Consider the following 21,706-nt stretch of genomic DNA (forward strand, 5'->3'; position numbering starts at 1 on the left):
CCATCTTCATAACTGTTCCGGCTCCGTTCCCAGCAACTGCAGGTCTTGTTTTAAGGTTTACACATAAAATAAACTTTCAAACATACAGACTTGTCTTGGAGACAGAAATTAAACTGTTTGAACATTCCCTGCCCTCAGGAGTTACTAAACATCTTAGGGACAAGATGGACTCCCGACCACACAATCTACTTCATTATGATCTTGCATCTTATTATCTATCTGCACTGCACTTTCTCTGTAGCTGTTGCACTTTATTCTGCATTCACTGATTTTTCTACCCTGACTATCTCAATGCACTGTGCAGTGACTCGATTTACATGCAGTGTCCACTTTATTAGGTACACCTGCTCATTAATGCAAATATCTAATCAGCCAATCATGAGGCAGCAACTTAATATATAAAAGCATGCAGACATGGTCAAGAGGTTCAGTTGTTGTTCAGACCAAATATCAGATTAGGGAAGAACTGTGATCCAAGTGACTTTGACCGTGGAATGATTGTTGGTGCCAGATGGGGTGGTTTGAGTATCTCAGAAACTGCTGATCTCCTGAATGGTGAGAAAACAATCAAAAACATCCAATGAGCAGCAGTTCTGTGGTGGAAACACCTTGTCAATGACAGGAAGGTGACAGTGACTTAATTAACCGCACGTTCCAACGGTGGTGTAAAGAAGTGCGCATCATGTCGCACCTTGAAGTGGGTGGTCTACAGCAGCAGAGGACCATGAACATACACTCAGTGGCCACTTTATGAGGTACCGAAGATACCTTAGTACATGTGACAGTAACACAATTCTAATTTTAACACCCCGTCACTGAACTCACACTTAGATTAGACAGAAATTACATCTTTCAGAGTTCATTATTTTCCACTTCCAGGTCCTAACAGGAACTTCCTGACGGTTTTCTGAAGTCTCACCTCCTCGATTGGCAGGTCATTCAGCAGAGGCACCGAGTTGGAAAGGATTCCGATAAGGAAGGGTGTGGGAGAACAAGCGATGTCAATCATGACAGCAGGAAGCACAGGGATGTAGGTGTGTTGCCAGGTGAATGGGTACAGCATGGCCACAGCTGCATGCCCACACTTAGACAGGGTGCTGGAAAACAAGAGGAACCATCACTGACCGGAGAGCGGTTAATCATTATAAATTCAAAGAGAATTTAGAGTGACCGAGAAACACGGCAGGGAAAGAGGGACAGAAAGCAGGTTACAGGGAGGCTGGGCCAGCACACGTTAGTCATAAGACCGCAAAAACATTGTGGATAAATTCCATTGAGTGGGACGTGTAAGCCAGTGAGTGAATTTCATTACAGGAATACAAAAGCAAAATGGTGTGTAGAGGGAAGAGCATTAAATCAGTTGAGATTTTGAGATTTTTTTAAAATTGGAGACACAAGACACAAAGATGAGCCTTGGCAGGAAAAGGTATAGGTTTAAAAATGGCGGGTTGAGCCATAGAAGAGAAACAACAGTGACATTTAAATCCAGAAGCAGAGGAAAGAGTTTGAGCCCCACATTGTTCGCTCATATTCCAATACACAAGCCTCCCCAGGTGATGCCAACAGACAAAATTGTAGTGTCGTGACAATTGATTGAGCTTTACACTTGTGTGCATGCTCCATACAAGCCTGCTTCCCCTTCAGTTGACGCCATTTTATCAGCATATCCTCTACTACCTTCTCCCTCATGTATTGAGCTTCAGCCCCCAGCATCTCTAGTTGCGAATTCCACCTTCCGTCAAGTCCAGAAGCTCTCCCTCCACTCCCAAATTCCATGTTGAATAGATCCTGGGTCCTGGTTTAAGAACCCACGATGAGATCAGTGATTTTAACTCCTTACCTGAGCTTGTCTGCGATGAAGATCACCCTCCGTTCCAGGAGCAGAGAAGCAAACACGTGGACCACATGACGCACATTCAAACATCCGAAGAGGCATTCAAAGTCTACGTGCTCCAGCCTCGAATCCGTGGGGCGGCAGAGCTCAATCACCTGAGGGATGTCAGTCTTGCGTCAGCGCGGGACATTACAGCCTAACTGGTAGTGGTAACCGGCAACGAGGAGCAAAAGGGACGCGAGGAGACGCAGTTGAGAACCTCTGCCATTCCAGGAAAAAAAAACCCACCCAGATTTGTCTAACCTCTGCTTATAGCACGTGCCCTCCCATCCAGGTAACCAGCAAACCTCTTCCGTACCCCACTCAAAGTGTCCACATCCTTTACATAATGGGGCAACCAGAATTAAATGCAGGAATTCCACATGCAGCCAAACCAGAGTTTTATATAGCAGAAACATAGTTTCCTGACTCCTGTCTCAACCAATAAAAGCAAGCATACCATATGTGCATTCTTTACTACCCTGTCAACCTGTGTAGCCACTTTTAAGCCATGGACTTGGACCCCAAGATCTCTTTGTCCACCAACACTGTTCAGGATCCCACCATTCACTACGTACTGTCCTTTTATGTTTGATCTCCCAAAGTGCAACACCTCTCACATGCCCGGATTATATTCCATCTCCTTGCCTGGATCCTGCCGTACCTTTTGGAAACCTGCTCTCCACACCACCCGTCCTTGAATTGTCCAGACACCTACTTTTCCAACCAGGACATTTATATAGAGTAATAGCAAAAGTCCATACAGATCCCTGTGGAACTCCACTCATCAAGGACTTCCAGCCAGATTAAGCCACTGACCACTATGCTGTCACTGATGGACAAGCCAATACTGAAACTACAAATCCAGCATGGTTACATCTAGTTGGTCAAGAAAATATTCTTCACAAGACCCAATAGTCTCAGTCCACCTTGTCTACAGACCTTCTAATGCAGTACTCAGCATTTCCCAGCCTCCTGCACTGGCCAGAGTCCATGTTTAAACCACAAGTTCCTCCCCATTCTAGGCTTCGTTTCACTTCACCTCATCTCTCCTTGGGTCTCCCATTCAGTTCCTGCCTCATCCCTGGACCACCACCAGTTCTTGTGCCATCTACCTGAGGCAGTGTGCCTGCCATTACCTCATTTCCTGAACCTGGCAGGAAGCTCTTCACCGTGATGACTCGACCCGGGGCAGGGAAAGGGGCCTCCATGACGCTCCTCATGAAAGGGTGGACGAGGGCAGGCGAAAGCTCTCGTCTTTTCTCCACTTCATCTAATATCTGGGGTAAGAATGAAGAAAGGTACATGTAAGGTGAGAAGCACAGATGGAAGTAACCCTGGCTGTGAACTATTTCAGTCAGGTTGAGGTCAGGGCTAACAACTCAGAACATAAGAAACAGGGGAAGAACTGTATGGTCATGTACTTGGGGAGAAGGAATAAAAGCGCAGACTATGGAGAGAAAATTCAAAAATCTGAGGTGCAAAAGGCCTTGGGAGTTCTTGCACAAGATTCCCTAAAGGTTAATTTACAGGTTGAGTCGGTGATGACGAAAGCAAATACAATCTTAGCATTCATTTTGAGAGAACTAGACATAAAAGCAAGGTTGTAATGTTGAGGCTGTATAAGGCACAGTGGTGAGGCCTCACTTGGAGCATTGTGAGCAGTTTTGGGCTTCTTATCTAAGAAGGGATGTGCTGACACTGGAGAGGGTTCAAAGCAGGTTCACGAAAATGATTCCGGGGTTGAAAGGCTCATCATATGAGGAGTGTTTGATGGCTCTAGGCCTGTACTCACTGGAATTCAGAAGAACGAGGGGGATCTCATTAAAACCTATTGAATGCTGAAAGGCCTCGACAGAGTGAGTGTGGAGAGGGTATTTCCTATGGTGGGGGAACCTAAGGCCAGAGGACAGCCTTAGAATATAGGGATGTTCATTTAGAATGGAGATGAGGAGGAAATTTGTGAGCCAGAGTGGTTAATCTGTGGAATTTGTTGCCACAGGCAGCTGTCGAAGCTAAGTTTGTATGTATACTTAAGGCAAAGGTTGATTATTTTCTTGACTGATCAGGCATGAAGCGATAAGGGAAGGTGGCAGGAGATTGGGGCTAAGCGGAAATGGATCAGCCATGATGAAATGGTGGAGCAGACTATTTTGATGGTCCAAATGGCCTAATTCCACTCCTATACCTTCTGGTCTTAATTCAGATCACTGCACTGATGATCTAGTTCTCTGTTCCACCATTGCCTGTTCCTCAAAATCCTTAACATTCCCATAGTTCAAAAACCTAGAGTGATACAGCATGTGAACGTCTCTTTCTGCTACACCCATACTGAACATCAGCCACCCAGTCTCACTGTACGTTAACCCCTTGTTTATTTGCCCACATTCTCACCAACACCATGCAGCTACGCACCACGGGCAATTCAACTACTCGCATGTCTTTGGGATATTTGGTGGGGGGAGGGGGAAGAGGGTGGTGATCCATGTTGTCACAGACAGAATGTGAAAACTTTGCACAAGGTCAGGGTTGAACCAGAGTTACTGGCTCTGGGAGCCAGCAGATTAATTAACTGTCCCTGTGCCGCTTTGTCAATTTTAGCCTCGCAATTTTCTGGAGTAAGGAAATTGCAAGATTCTTGACCCAAGGAGAAATTCCTCTTCACCACTATCTCAGTGGCTGACATCCTTATTCTGAAACCTGGCAACCACCACTCCCCTGATCCCACCAGTGGTGTTTTCACAAAGAGAAAAGGTTGGGTATTTGGGTAGTTTAGCAATTCAATACAGAAATGATGCTGGGCACTGAAAATAAATAGTATTTTTAATAAAATGGCCTAATTAGGGATAGCCAGCATTGTTTGTGCAGAGCAAGCCTGATGGTCTGGGTAGGCCCATTGTCCCTACCTGCTCCTGCCCCACTGAACGTGCATCCTCAGATCTCAACTCCATTCAATCCCTTCCCACTTACATCCACAGCACTTCTCACACTCCCAGTCTCCTCACTAACTCTTAATTCCCTGGCCCTGACCACTTCATTTTCACCATGGACGCCCAGATACACCTCTATCCCCTATCAAGATGGCTCTAAAGATCTGTGCTTCTTTCTCAAAAAAACTAACCAGTTTTCCCCTCCATTTGGCAAAACTAGTCAACAGCCTCAACAATTTCTCCTTTAGCTGCTCCCACTTTCTCCAGACTCTAGGGGTAGTCATAGGCACCCAGCTATGCCTGATTTTTCATTGGCTAAGCAGAACAGTACATGCAACACGCACAGCACGCTGGAGGAACTCAGCAGGTCGGGCAGCATCCGTGGAAACGAACAGTCAACGTTTTGGGCCGAGGCCCTTCGTCAGGACTGAAGAGGGAGGGGGCAGGGGCCCTATAGGGGCCCCTATATCAAGGGGCGGGGGAGGGGAAGCTGGGAGGGGATAGGCGGGAAAGGTGGAGGAGGAATAGGGGAAAGCGCAATGGGTAGAGAAGGAGCCTATCACCTACCCCTTGGTTCCGCCTCCTTCTACTACCCATTGTGTTTTCCCCTATTCCTTCTTCACCTTGCCTGCCTATCCCCTCCCTGCTTCCCCTCCCCCATCCCTTTATCTTTCCCCTTACTGGTTTTTCACCTGGAACCTACCAGCCTTCTCCTTCCCACCCTCCCCCCACCTTCTTTATAGGGCCTCTGCCCCCTCCCTCTACAGTCCTGATGAAGGGTTCTGGCCCGAAACATTGACTGATCGTTTCCACGGATGCTGCCTGACCGGCTGAGTTCCTCCAGCGTGTTGTGCGTGTTGCTTTGACCCCAGCATCTGCAGAGTATTTTGTGTTTACAGAACAGTATATGTTCGCAACCCTCCCCGGTAATACTCCCCAACTCTTCCTCCGCTGCACTGATAACCGCAGTGGTGCTGCTTCATGTACCCAAGCTGAATTCATCAATTTCATCAGCTTTGTCTCTAACTTCCACCCTGCTGAAGACAAAGTGTTGACTGACACCTTTTATAAACCTACCGATTTTCTTGACAATTCTCATACTACCCCGTCTCCTGTGACAATGCTATTCTCTTTTCTCAATTGCTTCAATTCCGCTGCACCTGCTCCTTGGATGTGGTTTTCCCTTTAGAGAACAGAGATTCAAAAGGCCAAAGTTCGCTTTATTATCAAAGTATACAACTCTGAAATTCTTCAATGCTCTGGGTAGCGATGGAACCAAGAAAGAAATGAAAGGCAGCGCGATCACCAACCCCAAATCCCAACTCCCCACTACAAAAAAGCAAGCAAAAAGTGGACAGGCAGATCAACCCCGAATCCCTGCTCGCACACAAAAACAGAGCACATTGCATCAGGCAGTTCTACAACCCCCCTCAAATCTCTCCTCCCATACAAACAAAAACAAACAAACAGGCACATCGACCCACCCCCCCAAATCTCCCTCCCTGCACCAAAAAACAGTTGATCAGACAAAGCAGTACAATATTAAAACTATCAGACTGAAAAAGAAATTTTATAAGCAACACACATCAAAGTTGCTGGTGAACACAGCAGGCCAGGCAGCATCTCTCGGAAGAGGTACAGTCGACGTTTCGGGCCGAGACCCTTCGTCAGCACTAACTGAAAGAACAGATAGTAAGAGATAGTAATCTTCCTAGAGATGCTGCTTGGCCTGCTGCGTTCACCAGTATTTTTTATGTGTGTTTGAATTTCCAGCATCTGCAGATTTCCTCCTGTTTAAGAGATTTTATAGTCCAGGTCTACATCCAAAATACAGAACAAGCCTGAGCAACTCTGTCTGGGCACAGTGGCAGCCTCACCCCTCTCCAGCACAGCACAAGAGATCAGAAGGCAAGCAGACAGTGCTCACCCTCTGCACGCACTTCGATGCTTCAATCTCCCTCGTCGCTTTAATTGGCAAAATGGGATCAAACGTGAGCCTGTGCACCATCCTGCAGCTTTCTCACCACGACGTTCACTGACGCTGCCTCTGCCTCCCGGAATTCTCACAGAGACTGCAGAGCGCAGAAGCACTCAAACGATCTCCAAACAGCAAAACACAGTCTCCAACAGTTCCAGAATCACATTCAAGACAAGAAGCAAGTGCAAAAGACATAAAAGAAGTGAAAAGAATGGTTTCCTGATCTATCCCGAAGATGCCGACCAAAGGAGCGTTGTACGCAGGCACCATCTTGACCGGGAGGTGTCCTCCTTCAACGAACGGGATTTCCCTTCCTCCTCACCCACTTCTCCTCCATTTCCCGTACATCTGTGCTCACCCCATCATCTTGACACCTTAACAGTGATAGAGTTCCTCTTGTCCTTACCTACCACACTATCAGCGACCACATCCAACACATCATCCTCTGCAACTTCCACCATCTTCAAAGGGATCCTACCACCAAACACATCTTTATTTCTCTCCCACTTTCTGCTTTCCGCCTGGATTGCTCCCTCCGTGATTCCCTTCTCCTTTTGTCCCTCCCAGCACTTACCCATGCAAGCAGAGCAAGCTTTTATAGGTATGTAAAAAGGAAAAGACTGGTAAAGACAAATGTAGGTTCCCTACAGACAGAAACAGGTGAGTTGGTTATGGGGAGCAAGGACATGGCAGACCAATTGAATAATTACTTTGGTTCTGTCTTCACTAAGGAGGACATAAATAATCTTCCAGAAATAGTAGGGGACAGAGGGTCCAGTGAGATGGAGGAACTGAGCGAAATACATGTTAGTAGGGAAGTGGTGTTAGGTAAATTGAAGGGATTGAAGGCAGATAAATCCCCAGGGCCAGATGGTCTGCATCCTAGAGTGCTTAAGGAAGTAGCCCAAGAAATAATGGATGCGTTAGTGATAATTTTTCAAAACTCGTTAGATTCTGGACTAGTTCCTGAGGATTGGAGGGTGGCTAATGTAACCCCACTTTTTAAAAAAGGAGGGAGAGAGAAACCGGGGAATTATAGACCGGTTAGCCTAACGTCGGTGATGGGGAAACTGCTGGAGTCAGTTATCAAAAATGTGATAACAGCACATTTGGAAAGCGGTGAAATCATCGGACAAAGTCAGCATGGATTTGTGAAAGGAAAATCATGTCTGACGAATCTGATTGAATTTTTTGAGGATGTAACTAGTAGAGTGGATAGGGGAGAACCAGTGGATGTGGTATATTTGGATTTTCAAAAGGCTTTTGACAAGGTCCCACACAGGAGATTAGTGTGCAAACTTAAAGCACACGGTATTGGGGGTAAGGTATTGATGTGGATGGAGAATTGGTTAGCAGACAGGAAGCAAAGAGTGGGAATAAACGGGACCTTTTCAGAATGGCAGGCAGTGACTAGTGGGGTACCGCAAGGCTCAGTGCTGGGACCCCAGTTGTTTACAATATATATTAATGACTTGGATGAGGGAATTAAATGCAGCATCTCCAAGTTTGCGGATGACACGAAGCTGGGCGGCAGTGTTAGCTGTGAGGAGGATGCAGAGTGACTTGGATAGGTTGGGTGAGTGGGCAAGTTCATGGCAGATGCAATTTAGTGTGGATAAATGTGAAGTTATCCACTTTGGTGGCAAAAATAGGAAAACAGATTATTATCTGAATGGTGGCCGATTAGGAAAAGGGGAGGTGCAACAAGACCTGGGTGTCATTATACACCAGTCATTGAAAGTGAGCATGCAGGTACAGCAGGCGGTGAAAAAGGCGAATGGTATGCTGGCATTTATAGCGAGAGGATTCGAGTACAGGAGTAGGGAGGTACTACTGCAGTTGTACAAGGCCTTGGTGAGACCACACCTGGAATATTGTGTGCAGTTTTGGTCCCCTAATCTGAGGAAAGACATCCTTGCCATAGAGGGAGTACAAAGAAGGTTCACCAGATTGATTCCTGGGATGGCAGGACTTTCATATGAAGAAAGACTGGATGAACTGGGCTTGTACTCGTTGGAATTTAGAAGATTGAGGGGGGATCTGATTGAAACGTATAAAATCCTAAAGGGATTGGACAGGCTAGATGCAGGAAGATTGTTCCCGATGTTGGGGAAGTCCAGAACAAGGGGTCACAGTTTGAGGATAAAGGGGAAGTCTTTTAGGACCGAGATTAGGAAAAACTTCTTCACTCAGAGAGCGGTGAATCTGTGGAATTCTCTGTCACAGGAAGCAGTTGAGGCCAGTACATTGGCTATATTTAAGAGGGAGTTAAATATGGCCCTTGTGGCTACGGGGATCAGGGGGTTTGGAGGGAAGACTGGGGCGGGGTTCTGAGTTGGATGATCAGCCATGATCATAATAAATGGCGGTGCAGGCTCGAAGGGCCGAATGGCCTACTCCTGCACCTATTTTCTATGTTTCTATGTTTCTAAGTGATACACCTGGCCTCTAGTTCCTCACTACCACTCAGGGCCCTGAACAGTCCTTCCAGGTCTGCACTTCCTCTGCAAAAGTGCTGGGCTTGCCTATTGTGCTTGGTGTTCCCAATGCCGCCATCCCTACATTGGTGAGACCTGCTGTAAACTGACAGATGGTGCTGGAGCCCCAAGTGCAACCACTTGTGTTTCTCTCTGAAAACTGGAGATGGCCACGGTTTCTCAGGGAAGTACAGCCGGAGCCTAGTCTGTGATCAATGTCGCCGAGACTCAGAGGTGGCATGTTGCCTCAACAGTTCCAGAGATGTGGCGAGTGGGTGCAGAGTATTGAGGCGGAATGAGATTGTGGTCCAGAGCAACACCATCAGGAGATGGGAAGAATGACGAGGTCCTCCAAGCAGTGCTGGGAATATGATTAAAAACGTAGGGCCTCAGGAGGTGCCGGCATGTGTTGATCACAAATAGAGGACAGTGCAAACAGGGCAGGTGGACTCTCTTCAAGTGACAGGAAGGGAGGGCAACATCTCAACAGGATCTCAAGTACCAACATTCTGGCGACGAGGACGGCATTTGACTTCAGGTTGGATGGAAACTACCTGGCCTGGGGATGAGAACTCAACAGCAGTTTCAGAAGGCCAGGACAAAAGAAGGGTTTAGTGACAAATTTGGAATGTAGAAGATTCAGGGAAAAAGATGTATGCCAGTATGATTCTGTGAAGATTGGCACTGAAAGGGAGGCAGACAGTCAAACACATGGGTGTATGATGTGGCTGTTACTCAGCTGAGCCTTAGCGTACAGGAGTACAAGCCTTTTGGTTGGGGGAGAGGATTAAGGAAGCACATCAGTGTCAGCAAAGAAAATAAATGGGCTGTGAGGAGGTTAAGGTCCTAGAGAAATCAATAAACGAGGGTATACGAGTTGAACTAAAGAAGGGAAGCCACTCGACTGGAACAGAGATTAAAAGCAAACATGTGGGCAGGTTTGTGAGGATACCAACCAATGTAACATGGAGTCATAGAAAACTACAGCAGAGAAACAGGTCTTTCAGCCCATCTAGTCCATGCAAACCATTGAAACAGCCTACTCCCATCGACCTGCACCGGGACCATACCCCTGCCATCCATGTACCCATCCAAACTTCTCTTAAACATTGAAATCAAGCCTGCATCCACCACTTGTGCTGGCAGCTCGTTCCACACTCTCACCACCCTCTGAGTAAAGAGGTTTCCTCCCACGCTTCCCTTAAACTTTTCACTTTTCACACTTAACCCATGACCTCTGGTTGTAGTCCCACCCAAACTCAGTGGAAAAAGCCTGCTTGCTTTTACCCTATCTATACCCCTCATAATTTTGAATACTTCTATCAAATCTCCCCTCAGCCTTCTATGTTCTAGAGAATAAAGTCCTAACCTATTCAATCTTTCCTCATAACTCAGGACTTCCAGTCCCAGTAAACTTTCTCTGTACTCTTTCAATCTTATTCACATCTTTCCTGTAGGTAGGTGCACATAACAAACGAAGTCAGTAACAATAGGTAAAGGAGGAAAAGAATTCTTAAAATTCATTGAAGAGAACTTTTGAGATCAGTGCACAAGTTTGACAGAGGGATATAAAGTAGACTGGATTTTGTTTTGAAATGGGATGTGCCCAAAAGTAGTAAAGAAAGTTACTTGTTGGTAAATTAGAAACGGAGCAGTGGAGGTGGGTATGGACTGGAGGGTACAGCGGGGAGCACATAGCAAGGGACTGAGGGAAACTCTCACATCCAGCCCCCACATCCCCAATCATGCAGGGTAGGAAAAAGAGAAGAAAGGAAAACCTGCAACTCAACATTGTAGAAATACCTGAGAATGGAAAATGCTGGTGTGCAATTATAAAAGAGAGAAAGTATTGTCAGGCAAGTGATAGAAAATGAGTTGCCCTATTAATGAGGCAAACTGTAGCCTGGATACTGTGTGGTTCCACACCTTTAACAATGAGTAAGCTGCCAGGCTCGGAGAACATGCATCCCAGGTTACTTACAGCAAGCCAGGGATGGGACAATGCAGACTCTGACCCACAGTTTCCAGTGCTCTTTGGCTACAAGGATGGTGCTGTAGGAGTGAATGATTGTTTATATTTCCAATACTGCCTCCACATCAGTGCCTGTATCAATGCTGTTCTCTGTGAATCAGGTCCAAAGGATCCATTTCGAGCTGTACACTCCTCATACAGGTCTCCGACTACAGGCTGTAGTGCAAAATCACCCTTTTCCTCTACATTTCTGTATCAGATTTATTATAACCAACTTGTACTATGAAAATGTTGCAGTTTCACAGCAGCAGTTCGGTGCAAAGGCAGACAATTCCTATAAAGTTTTAAATTAAATTAATACTGCCAAACAGAAAGGTATAATGTGTTATACAGACCGCTCGGAAATCTGATGGAGGGGAAGAAGCTGTTTCTGAATCAGTGAACGTGGGTTTTTGGGCTCCTGTGCCTCCTCCCTGATGCTAGAAATGAGAAGATGGCACAACCAGAATGGTGAGAGTCCATAGTGATTTTCTGCTGTCTTACTATCTATCACAAATTTCCTGACATGGTTCAGCCCCATACATGTCATCTCACTTCTCTGGACTAAACACCAAGTCTGGACTAACCTGTCCACTGATAACTTCTCGTACTCGGTAAGCTTCTTCCTCAAAGAGCCTCAAGACAAGGGTAGAGGTGGAAAGCTGGCAGGTTGGAGTAACAAGAATAATTCCATTCTTGCTAGTGAGAGCAGAGTGGTCCCAACACTCTTGATCTCTGTGGCAATTTCTCTGATTCAATGGTGCAGAGTTGAAGGGGAGTTTACTATTTAAAAAAGGGGAAAGTCATGAAGTTAGACAGACTGAAATCCCTGGGGCTGCAAGATGCATTCTTTGTAATGAAAATGCATATACCAGGGTTGGTGAAATGCAGCACATCCTGGGATGGGGAGAAAGAATTGCAATTAATCATGAAGGTACATTTATAAAGACTGAAAAATAAAAAAAAACCTTGCAAATGTTGGAAATCTGCAATAAAAACAAAATGCAGGAAAATCTTGGCAGATCAGGTTGCATCTGTGGAAGGGGAAACAGTAAACAGTTCAGGTTCAGATGAATGGTCACCGGCCCAAAACGTTCATGAGTATTTCCAGTCCTGATAGTATTCAGCAGGGGCGGTACAGTAGTGTAACACTATTACAATGACAGGGACATAGGTTCAGTTCCTGGAACTGTCAGTAAGGAGATTGTGTGCTCTCCCTGTGACCACATAGATTTCCTCCCAGTGCTCTGGTTTCCTCCCACAGGCCAAAGGTGTATGGGTCAGTAGGTTAATTGGTCACAGGGGTACAATTGGACAGTGGGGGGGTCATTGGACTGGAAGGGCCTGTGGCCCTGCTGTATCACTAAACTAAAGGGACATCAGATTAACTCATTATCTGTGGCAAGTTAGTGGATGTCAGCCTACTCAGTAAAGTAGTAACCAATTCCTGACAGAATGCAGACATTCCGTACCATTTTGGTACAAGCAGACACTGAGCAGCACTTTCTCGGGGAGTCTGCTGAGATCCCGTTACTTCCATTGTTATTTTAAGCATTGGTGCTATTTCATCACAGCCTGGAGCTGCAAATGGGATCAGATTCTACGATGCAACAATTCTTGCAGCTGCGTCTGAGCAAAGAGGTTAAACCATTCTTATGACTATGGGTGCAGCAGGACTTGAGAGTCCTTGAGCACGATTCCCTCAGTGGTAAGGAAGGCAAATGCAATGTAAGCATTCACTTCGGAAGGACTAGAATATTAAAAGCAAGGAAGTAATTCTGAGGCTTTATTAGGCATTGGCCGGACTGCACTTGGAGTATTGTGAGCAGTTTTGGCCCGCTTTCCTGAGAGGGTCATGAAAATGATTCTAGGAATGAAAGGGTTAATGTATGAGGAGTGTTTGATGGCTCTGAGCCCGTGCTTGCTGGAGTTTAGAAGAATCAAAGGGGGAATCTCAACAAAACCATTCAAATATTGAGATGTCCATATAGACTGGATGTGGAGGGTGTGGAGAGGAGGCTTCTTATAGTGGGGGAATCTCGCACTAGAGGGCACAACCTTAGAATAGTCCATTTAGGACGGAGATGAAGATAAGTTCCCTTAGCCAGCTGGTGGTGAATCTGTGGAAATCATTGCCACAGGCTGCAGTGGAGGCCATGTCATTGAGTATATCTAAAGCAGAGGTTGATAAGTTCTTGATTAGTCAGGGCGTCAAAGGTTATGGGGAGAAGGCAGGAGAATGGGGTTGAGAGGGATAATAAATCAGCATGATGGAATGGTGCAGCAGACCTAATGGGCCAAATGGCTTAACACTGCTCCTTTATCTTATGGACAAAAACTAATTTATTCTGTTGATTGTAATCCTTGGCCTCTTTCCAAAACACAAGAGAAGCTGCCAGAGGCAATACATGGGATCTCCTTGAAAAACACCAGAGACCAGACCGGAAACAGCAGGTAACAGTCTGTCTCGCTGCTGCTTCCTGTGCTTCCCATTTAAGCACTTCCGAGATTTGTTTGGCCAGGAGCAAGTCAGGGGCTTTTATCTGCCGGATTATGCATACATCCAGGAACTTGAGAGAACCACGGAGGTTTTCTCTCTGGTGAGAGGGGTTATCGGGAAGTGACGATGAAGCTATTTAAAGTCTCAGCCTTGGTTTTTACTCACACGCACTTCTGCCTTCCTTCCCATTGGCTGGTATTACCTCCCTGAGCATCTTGGTGTCAGCAATGTGTGCTGGGAGAACAACTGATGACAGGATTTGAATAAAACTATTCTAAGACCATAAGATATAGGAGCAGAATTAGGCCATTTGGCTCATTGAGTCTGCTCCACGATTTCATCATGGCTGATCCATTTTCCTTCTCAGCCCCGATCTCCTGCCTTCTCCCCGTATCCCTTCATGCCCTGACTAATCAAGAATCTATCAACCTCCACTTTAAAAATACCCAATTATTTGGCCTCCTCAGCTGCCTGTGGCAATGAATTTCACAGGTTCACTACTCTCTGGTTAAAGAAATTCCTCCTCATCTGTTCTAAAAGGACACCCGCCCCTCTATTCTGAGATTGTCCCGTCTGGTCCTAGATTCACCCACCACGGGAAACATCCTCTCCACGTCCACTCTATCGAGGCCTTCAAATGTAGGGACAGGGTGCGTGAAAACAAAGCCTGATAGGATAATGACATTTGGAACATGGCATGCAGTGGATAGAAATGGACACTTTCTAGTTGTTGAGGGGTTAAATATGAAGAAACACTGATAAATGATAGAGATACGGGTGACAGGTTGGAGATAGGTCTCCACTAAAGGAAGTGCAAGGTGCTCCTTCCCTCTGGCAGCCTGCAGGTCACCCCTGGGCAAAGTGCAGCTCCTTCCCCGATCAGGGTCACCTGAAGCCACGGGATCAGGTGGTGGATGGTCGTATGAGCAGGTGGTGCATATCACAAGTGCTGGTTATGCGACCACTGATGCCAGGCAAACAGTCTCTGATGATTATTGATAATGGCTGGGTCACTCGTCTTAGAAGCATAGAAAAGATACTGCCCAGATGAAGGCAACGGCAAATGACTTCTGTAGAAAAATTTGCCAAGAGCAGTCATGATCATGGAAAGACCATGATCACCCATGTCATGGTCACACAGTTTATGTTCCAAGCCTACACTGGTGACCGTCCTGCACGTTTCCTGCGCCACATCGACAACTGCATTGATGCTGCTTCCTGCACCCATGCTGAACTCCTTGATTTCATCCACTTTGTCTCCAACTTCCACCCGGCCCTCAAATTCACCTGGTCCATTTCTGACACCACCCTCCCCTTTCCCGAACTCACTGTCTCTATCTCTGGAGACAGCTTATCCACCAATGTCTATTATAAACCAACGGACTCTCACAGCTAACTGGACTATAACTCGTCCCAGCCTGCCACTTGTAAAAACACCATCCCCTTCTCTCAATTCCTCCATCTCCGCCACATCTGCTCTCAGGATGAGGCTTTTCATTCTAGAACGAAGGAGATGTGCTCCTTTTTCAAAGAAAGGGGCTTCCCTTTCTCCACCATCAACGCTGCCCTCAATCACATCTCTTCCATTTCACATGCCTCTGCTCTTAGCCCATCCTCCCGCCACCCTACCAGGTATAGGGTTCCTCGTCCTCACCTACCACCCCACCAGCCTCCATGGCCAGCACATAATTCTCCAACACTTCCACCACCTTCAACTGGATCCCACCACCAAGCACATCTTTCCCTCCCCCACCCACCTTCTGCTTCATGCAGGGATCGCTCCCTAGGTGACTCTCTTGTCCATTCGTCCCTCCTCACTGATCTCCCTCCTGGCATTTAACCTTGCAAGCGGAACAAGTGCTACATCCGCCCCAACACCTCCTCCCTCACTGCCATCCAGGGCCCCAAACAGTCCTTCTGGGTGAAGCGAGACTTCACCTGAGAGTCTGTTGGGGCACATACTGTGTTCGGTGCTCCCCATGTGGCCTCCTGTGCATCGGTGAGACCCGATGTAGATTGGGACACCACTTCACCGAGCATCTATGCTCCATCCGCCAAAACAAGTGGGATCTCCCAGTTGCTCCCCCACCCCTATCAGGATAAGACCACACTTGGGTTGGAGGAACAACACCTTATATTCTGTTTGGGTAGCCTCCAACTTGATAGCACGAACATCGATTTCTGAAATTTTCAGTAATGCCCCCCCCCCCACCATTTCCCATCCCCTTGCCCCTCTCTCATGTTACCTTCTTGTCCACCCATCACCTCCCACTGGTACTCCTCCCGGCTCCTTTTTCCTTTTTTCCATGGCCTTCTGTCTCTTCCACCAATCAACTTCCACTCCCCACCCCCCCAGGTTTCACCTATCGCCTAGCGTTTCTCTCTCCCCTTCCCTCACCTTTTAAATCAACTCCTCAGCTTTTTTTCTCCCGTCCTGCCGAAGGGTTTCGGCCTAAAATGTCAACTAGACTTCTTTCCCCATAGAGGCTGCCTGGCCTGCTGAGTTCCTCCGGCATTTTGTGTGTGTTGCTTGGATTTCCAGCATCTGCAGATTTTCTCTTGTTTACAAATGTATTTATTTATTTTTTTTTATTTAGCGATGCAGTGCCAAAGAACCCACCTATTTAAGCCCAGCCCTGTCACAGGTCAATTTACATGGCCGATTAACCTACCAACCAGTAAGTCTTTGGATTGTGGGAAGAAACGAACACATTCACAGGGAGGACGTACAAACTCCTTACAGAGGACACCGGAACTGAACTCTGATGCCCCAAGCTGTAATAGCGTCACGCAAACCACTAAATCCTCATTTGTGACGTCAATGTAGTACGTTGATTGGGTCCTGTGGCTAGTTTCTGTATCTGCAGTGAAACTCTAAGTGCAGATTCATTTCCACAGTTTCATGTGGCAACAATTAGTAGCCAGGGTTCCCGGAGCATTTCCTGGCCCAGAAACCCCATCAAGGATGGCACTTCTTGATTGAAATTCAGTCCTCTGAACTGCTGATACCTCCTCAGTGTAGGCCAAAAGCCCTGGGCTCCAGGAAGGGTGAGCTGGCAACCAACAGCTTTGTAGCACTTTTGATCAGAGCAGATTTCTTGTTTTGGCAATCTCTGGAGAACCACTACACACTGCTCCTTCACCAGGTGGGGACAGGAAGGACACTGTGCCGGGTGATGGGAGGACACAAGACAGGCACACTGATAGCTACACAGACACAAGCAGACAAACTCTGGATTTGCTTTTACCTTGGAGAAGAGATTGAAGCAGCCTAGACGACTGATGATGCAGTAAACCTCTGGCAGCCTTTTACCTTTCCCGTTCGGCTGGACGGACCACATGGAACAGAGCAGATAAAACAGTCAGCCAGGAGTAGCTGGTGAGGCAGGATGATATCATTCTCAGGAGTTTTAACGTTTAAAGTGGTCATCTACCTCCACCACATAGATCTCACTAAACCATGAGCAATTCACTGCACCCCCCACCGAATTCCCTAATATAGGGTCACCCAGTTTATATGATGGAGGTGGTGTGCTCAGTTATAGATCATAGAGGTCTCAGAGTTTTCACAGTGTGGAAGGTTCGACAACCAGCAAGCCTTTAAAAATCCACTATAGAGCCCCAGTTTACTTTTCCCCACTTTCCATCAATTACTTCCGCACCCCCATCTCCTTCAGATCCTACCACTCACGTGTGACAAGGTTGAAATCTGCTGAATTTAGTTATAAATAATTGTTAAGTTAAAATAATTGATTTCATGTGAATATCATTACATGTTGAGGAAAGGGATATTACTTGAAAAACATGCAAATGTGTTCGGTTGAAAATTCTGAGACTGTGTGCAAGGTATTCTTTTATAGTATTGAGCACTGAACCTGCCATTGATTTGTAAGAGCTTGCATTCGATCTTCAGCACACGTATCTATATTTCACTGCTATATCCCTTTTCCTGGTTGGGAAAGAAATTCAGAAAATAATTGGAATTTTAAGTGAATTGGCACATTCATGTTTTCAGAAGAAAACGCTAAGTATTTTTTTTCCAAAGTTTTGTGTAATTCGTTGAGTTATAGGTTTGTTTGAAACTGTGAAAAAAAAAGGCTGTTTTCAGCCTTGTGGCTTGTATGATCGAAGTGTTAAAGCTGCATAAGTGTCATAAGCATGCAGTGTAACTGTTTGGATGCAGACTATTGCTGATAAAAGAAAATGATGGTTTATTAGAGTAGTTTTATATTTGTGTTATATTTTTGATATTTTAGGATTAAAGCGAAATGTTCCCAACGGAATAACAGAAATAATGGTTAAACCAAAAAATGCCTGAATGTTAAATGGATAAAGAGTATAAAAGGGAAAAGGACTGAACTTGATTTAATGTACATCTCATTGCCTATTGTTATACAGGTAACTGGATGTACTGTAGTTTAGTTTTGTTCCATGAAGTGTTTGATGCATGAACATAGTGTATCTATGCTTTATTTGCCTTACCCCTTTTCAGGGGCACTACACTTGCACACTGGTGGCAATTTACAGTGTCAATTAACCCACCAACCTGCATGCTTTTGGGATGTGGGAGGAAATTGGAGCACTTCCTCGGAGAAACTCACGTGATGATAGGGAGGACATGCAAACTCCACACAGTCAGCATACCAGGTCAGGTCTGAACCCTGGAGCTGTGAGGTAGCACCACCGTGATGCCCCAAGAATAACTGCTGCGCTGACGCTGACCAGGAATCGAACCTGGGTTCCCATGTGGCGAGAATTCTGCCAATGCCTCAGTGCAAAGTTAAACTGAAGCCCCAGATATACTGATGGCCCTTTCCCTGGGAGACACTTGGTGCCCAATGCAAGTCCCACAACTCCCGCTGCACATCTGCGGTCATACTGGTGAGCCAGAGGCTTGTTTCGTGGATCTAAATTCCTGTGCTCTGAAACACCAAATCCCTCTCTCATCAGGATCTGGCGTATGTCGCGAAACTGGCTGACTTTGCGGCAACAGTACAATGCAATACATAACAATAGAAAAAACTGAATTACAATGTTCATGGCTTCAATGTCCATTTAGAAAATACATGACAGAGGGGAAGAAGCTGTCCCTGAATCATTGAGTGTGTACCTTCATGGTTCTGTACCTCCTTCCTGACGGTAGCAATGAGAACAAGGCATGATGAGGGTCCTTAATGACCGACGCCACCTTTTTGAGGCATTGTTCCTTGAAGATGTCTGGAATATTGTGGAGGCTATTGACCATGATGGAGATGACTAAGTTTACAACTCTCTGCAGCTTAGCTTGATCCTGTGCAGCAGCCCCCCACCCCCATACCAGACAGTGATGCAGCCATTTAGAATGCTCTCCACGGTACATCTGTAGATATTTGTGAGTGTTTTTGGTGACAAACCAAATCTCCTCAAACTGCTAATGAAATATTACCACCGTCATGCCTTCTTTGTAGCTGCAACACACATCAAAGTTGCTGGTGAATGCAGCAGGCCAGGCAGCATCTCTAGGAAGAGGTACAGTCGACGTTTCAGGCCGAGACCCTTCGTCAGGACTAACTGAAGGAAGAGTTAGTAAGGGATTTGAAAGTTGGAGGGGGAGGGGGAGATCCAAAATGATAGGAGAAGACAGGAGGGGGAGGGATGGAGCCAAGAGCTGGACAGGTGATTGGCAAAGGGGATATGAGAGGATCATGGGACAGGAGGCCCGGGAAGAAAGAGAAGGCGGGGGGGGACCCAAAGGATGGGCAAGGGGTATAGTCAGAGGGACAGAGGGAGAAAAAGGAGAGTAAGAGAAAGAATGTGTGTATAAAAATAAATAATGGATGGGGTACGAGGGGGAGGTGGGGCATTAGCAGAAGTTAGAGAGGTCGATGTTCATGCCATCAGTTTGGAGGCTACCCAGACGGAATATAAGGTGTTGTTCTGCATTCTATAAGATGTTGTTTGCGTTCTTTGTAGCTGCATCGATATGTTGGGCCCAGGTTAGATCCTCAGAAATATTGGTACCCAGGAACTTGAAATTGTTCTCTCTCTCCACTTCTGATCCCTCTGTGAGGACTGGTGTGTGTTCCCTCATCTTACCCTTCCTGAAATCCACAATCAGTTTTTTAGTCTTGCTGATGTTGAGTGCAAGGTTGTTGCTGCAGCACCACTCAACTAGCTGGTATATCTCACTCCTGTACACCCTCTCATCTCCATCTGAGATTCCACCAATGATGGTTGTATCATCAGCAAATTTATAGATGGCATCCTAGCCACACAGTCATGAATATAGCAATGGGCTAAGCACACACCCCTGAGGTGCGCCAGTGTTCATTGACAGCGAGGTGGAGATGCTATTTCCGATCTGCACAGATTGTAGTCTTCTGGTTAGGAAGTCCATTTGCAGAGGGAGGTACAGAGGACCAGGTTTTGGAGCTTGTTGATTAGAACGGGGGTACGATGGTGTTAAACGCTGCTGACTTTGAATGCAGAAACAGCGTCAAAGTTTACATAAGAAATTGGGAGTAGACTGCTTGACCCAAGATATCTACTCCACTATTCAAAGATTCAAAGTACATTTGTTATCAAAGGATACATAGAAAATGCAACTCCGAGTCTCATCTTCCTGTGGGCAGCCACAAAACAAAGAAACACCTTGGAACACGTTCAAGAAAACATCAAACACCCAACACAAGAGAAGAGAACAAATTATGCAAACGATTAAAAAGTTGGTGAATGACACATGGAATATCAAACCAGGAGCCCAGTAGTAGTCAGTTTAGCTCAGTATCATGCTGCTAGCCCACTGCAGGCCGCAGGCCACTCTTGGCTGAAGCGTCCCAGTCTGCACTGTACTGTTAGGGATAGGTTCAATCTTCTACTGTACCCAGCACTATTGAAATATAGTGAGTGATGGAGACTCTCGCGATCCCGGTTTTTATTCAATCCTCATACCCACTTTGAACTTTCATTGCTGAGCAAGGGTTGAGGTGTGAAGCATTTAAGTAGTTTATTTTTGTCACAAGAACTGAGAAACAGTGAAAAACATTGCTCTGCATGCCAAACAAAGAGATCATTCTAAACGCAAGTGCAAAGGGAAAAGTAGTAACAGAATGCAGAATATAGTGTTACAGTTACAGAGGAAGTGCAGTGCTGCTCATGGAATTGAGACTCAAGACAGCAGAACAATTTTCATAGGTGTAATGAAGAGGTTTTCTGAAAGAACTTGCAGAGTGTCACCACATTCTGGTGCCAGCTTGCACTTTGCTGGCTGATGCTCTGCAACAGACTCAGCCTGCCTCAGGCTCCCGTCCAGCCACGACAATCAGATCACCAATCATGGAGGTCCTTCCTCTTGTCGGAGAATCAGAGGTGCAGAGGGTCGGCAACTTTAAATCTGTTGGTGTTATCATTTCAGAGGACCTGCCCTGGGACCAGCATGCAAAGGCAATCACGAAGAAAGCACAGCAGCACCTCTGCTTCCCTAGGAGTTTGCGAAGGTTTGGCATGACATCTAAAACTTTGACCAACTTCCACAGATGTGTGGTGGAGAGCATATTGACTGGTTGCAACACTGCCTGGTATGGAGATGACCTTGAATGGAAAATCCTGCAAAAAGTAGTGGATCCATCATCAGGGACCCCCACCACCCAGGACATGCTCTCTTCTCGCTGCCACCATCGGGAAGGAGGTAGAGGTGCCTCAGGACTCACACCAGGTTCTCGAAGAGTTATTACCCTTCACCATCAGGCTCTTGAATCAAAGGGGATAATCTTCACTTGCCCCATCAATGAAATGTTCCCACAACTTATGGATTCACTTTCAAGGACTCTTCATCTCATGTTCTCAATATTTATTATTTATTTATTACTATTCTTTCGTTCTTTTTATATTTTCATAGTATGTTGCCTTTTGCATTCTGGTTGAGTAACCAAGCTGGTGTGGTCTTTCATTGATTCTGT

General features: G+C 46.1%; 1 protein-coding gene across 6 annotated transcripts in view; it reads right to left on the bottom strand.

The window, feature by feature from the left end:
- The window catches only part of LOC140195242 (DENN domain-containing protein 2C-like), a 164,566-nt gene that overhangs the window by 17,237 nt on the left and 125,623 nt on the right, over window positions 1–21,706 (bottom strand). For all 6 annotated transcript variants that reach the window (XM_072253267.1, XM_072253264.1, XM_072253263.1 and 3 more), the window contains 4 exons: window positions 17,018–17,095; window positions 3,013–3,153; window positions 1,841–1,989; window positions 920–1,097 (listed from right to left, as the gene is read on the bottom strand). In XM_072253267.1, the coding sequence (XP_072109368.1) occupies window positions 920–1,097; window positions 1,841–1,989; window positions 3,013–3,153; window positions 17,018–17,095 (546 nt within the window). The remainder of the gene's footprint in view (window positions 1–919; window positions 1,098–1,840; window positions 1,990–3,012; window positions 3,154–17,017; window positions 17,096–21,706) is intronic.

This window comes from Mobula birostris, chromosome 3 (assembly GCF_030028105.1).
Source record: "Mobula birostris isolate sMobBir1 chromosome 3, sMobBir1.hap1, whole genome shotgun sequence".
NCBI classification, from domain to species: Eukaryota; Metazoa; Chordata; class Chondrichthyes; order Myliobatiformes; family Myliobatidae; genus Mobula; species Mobula birostris.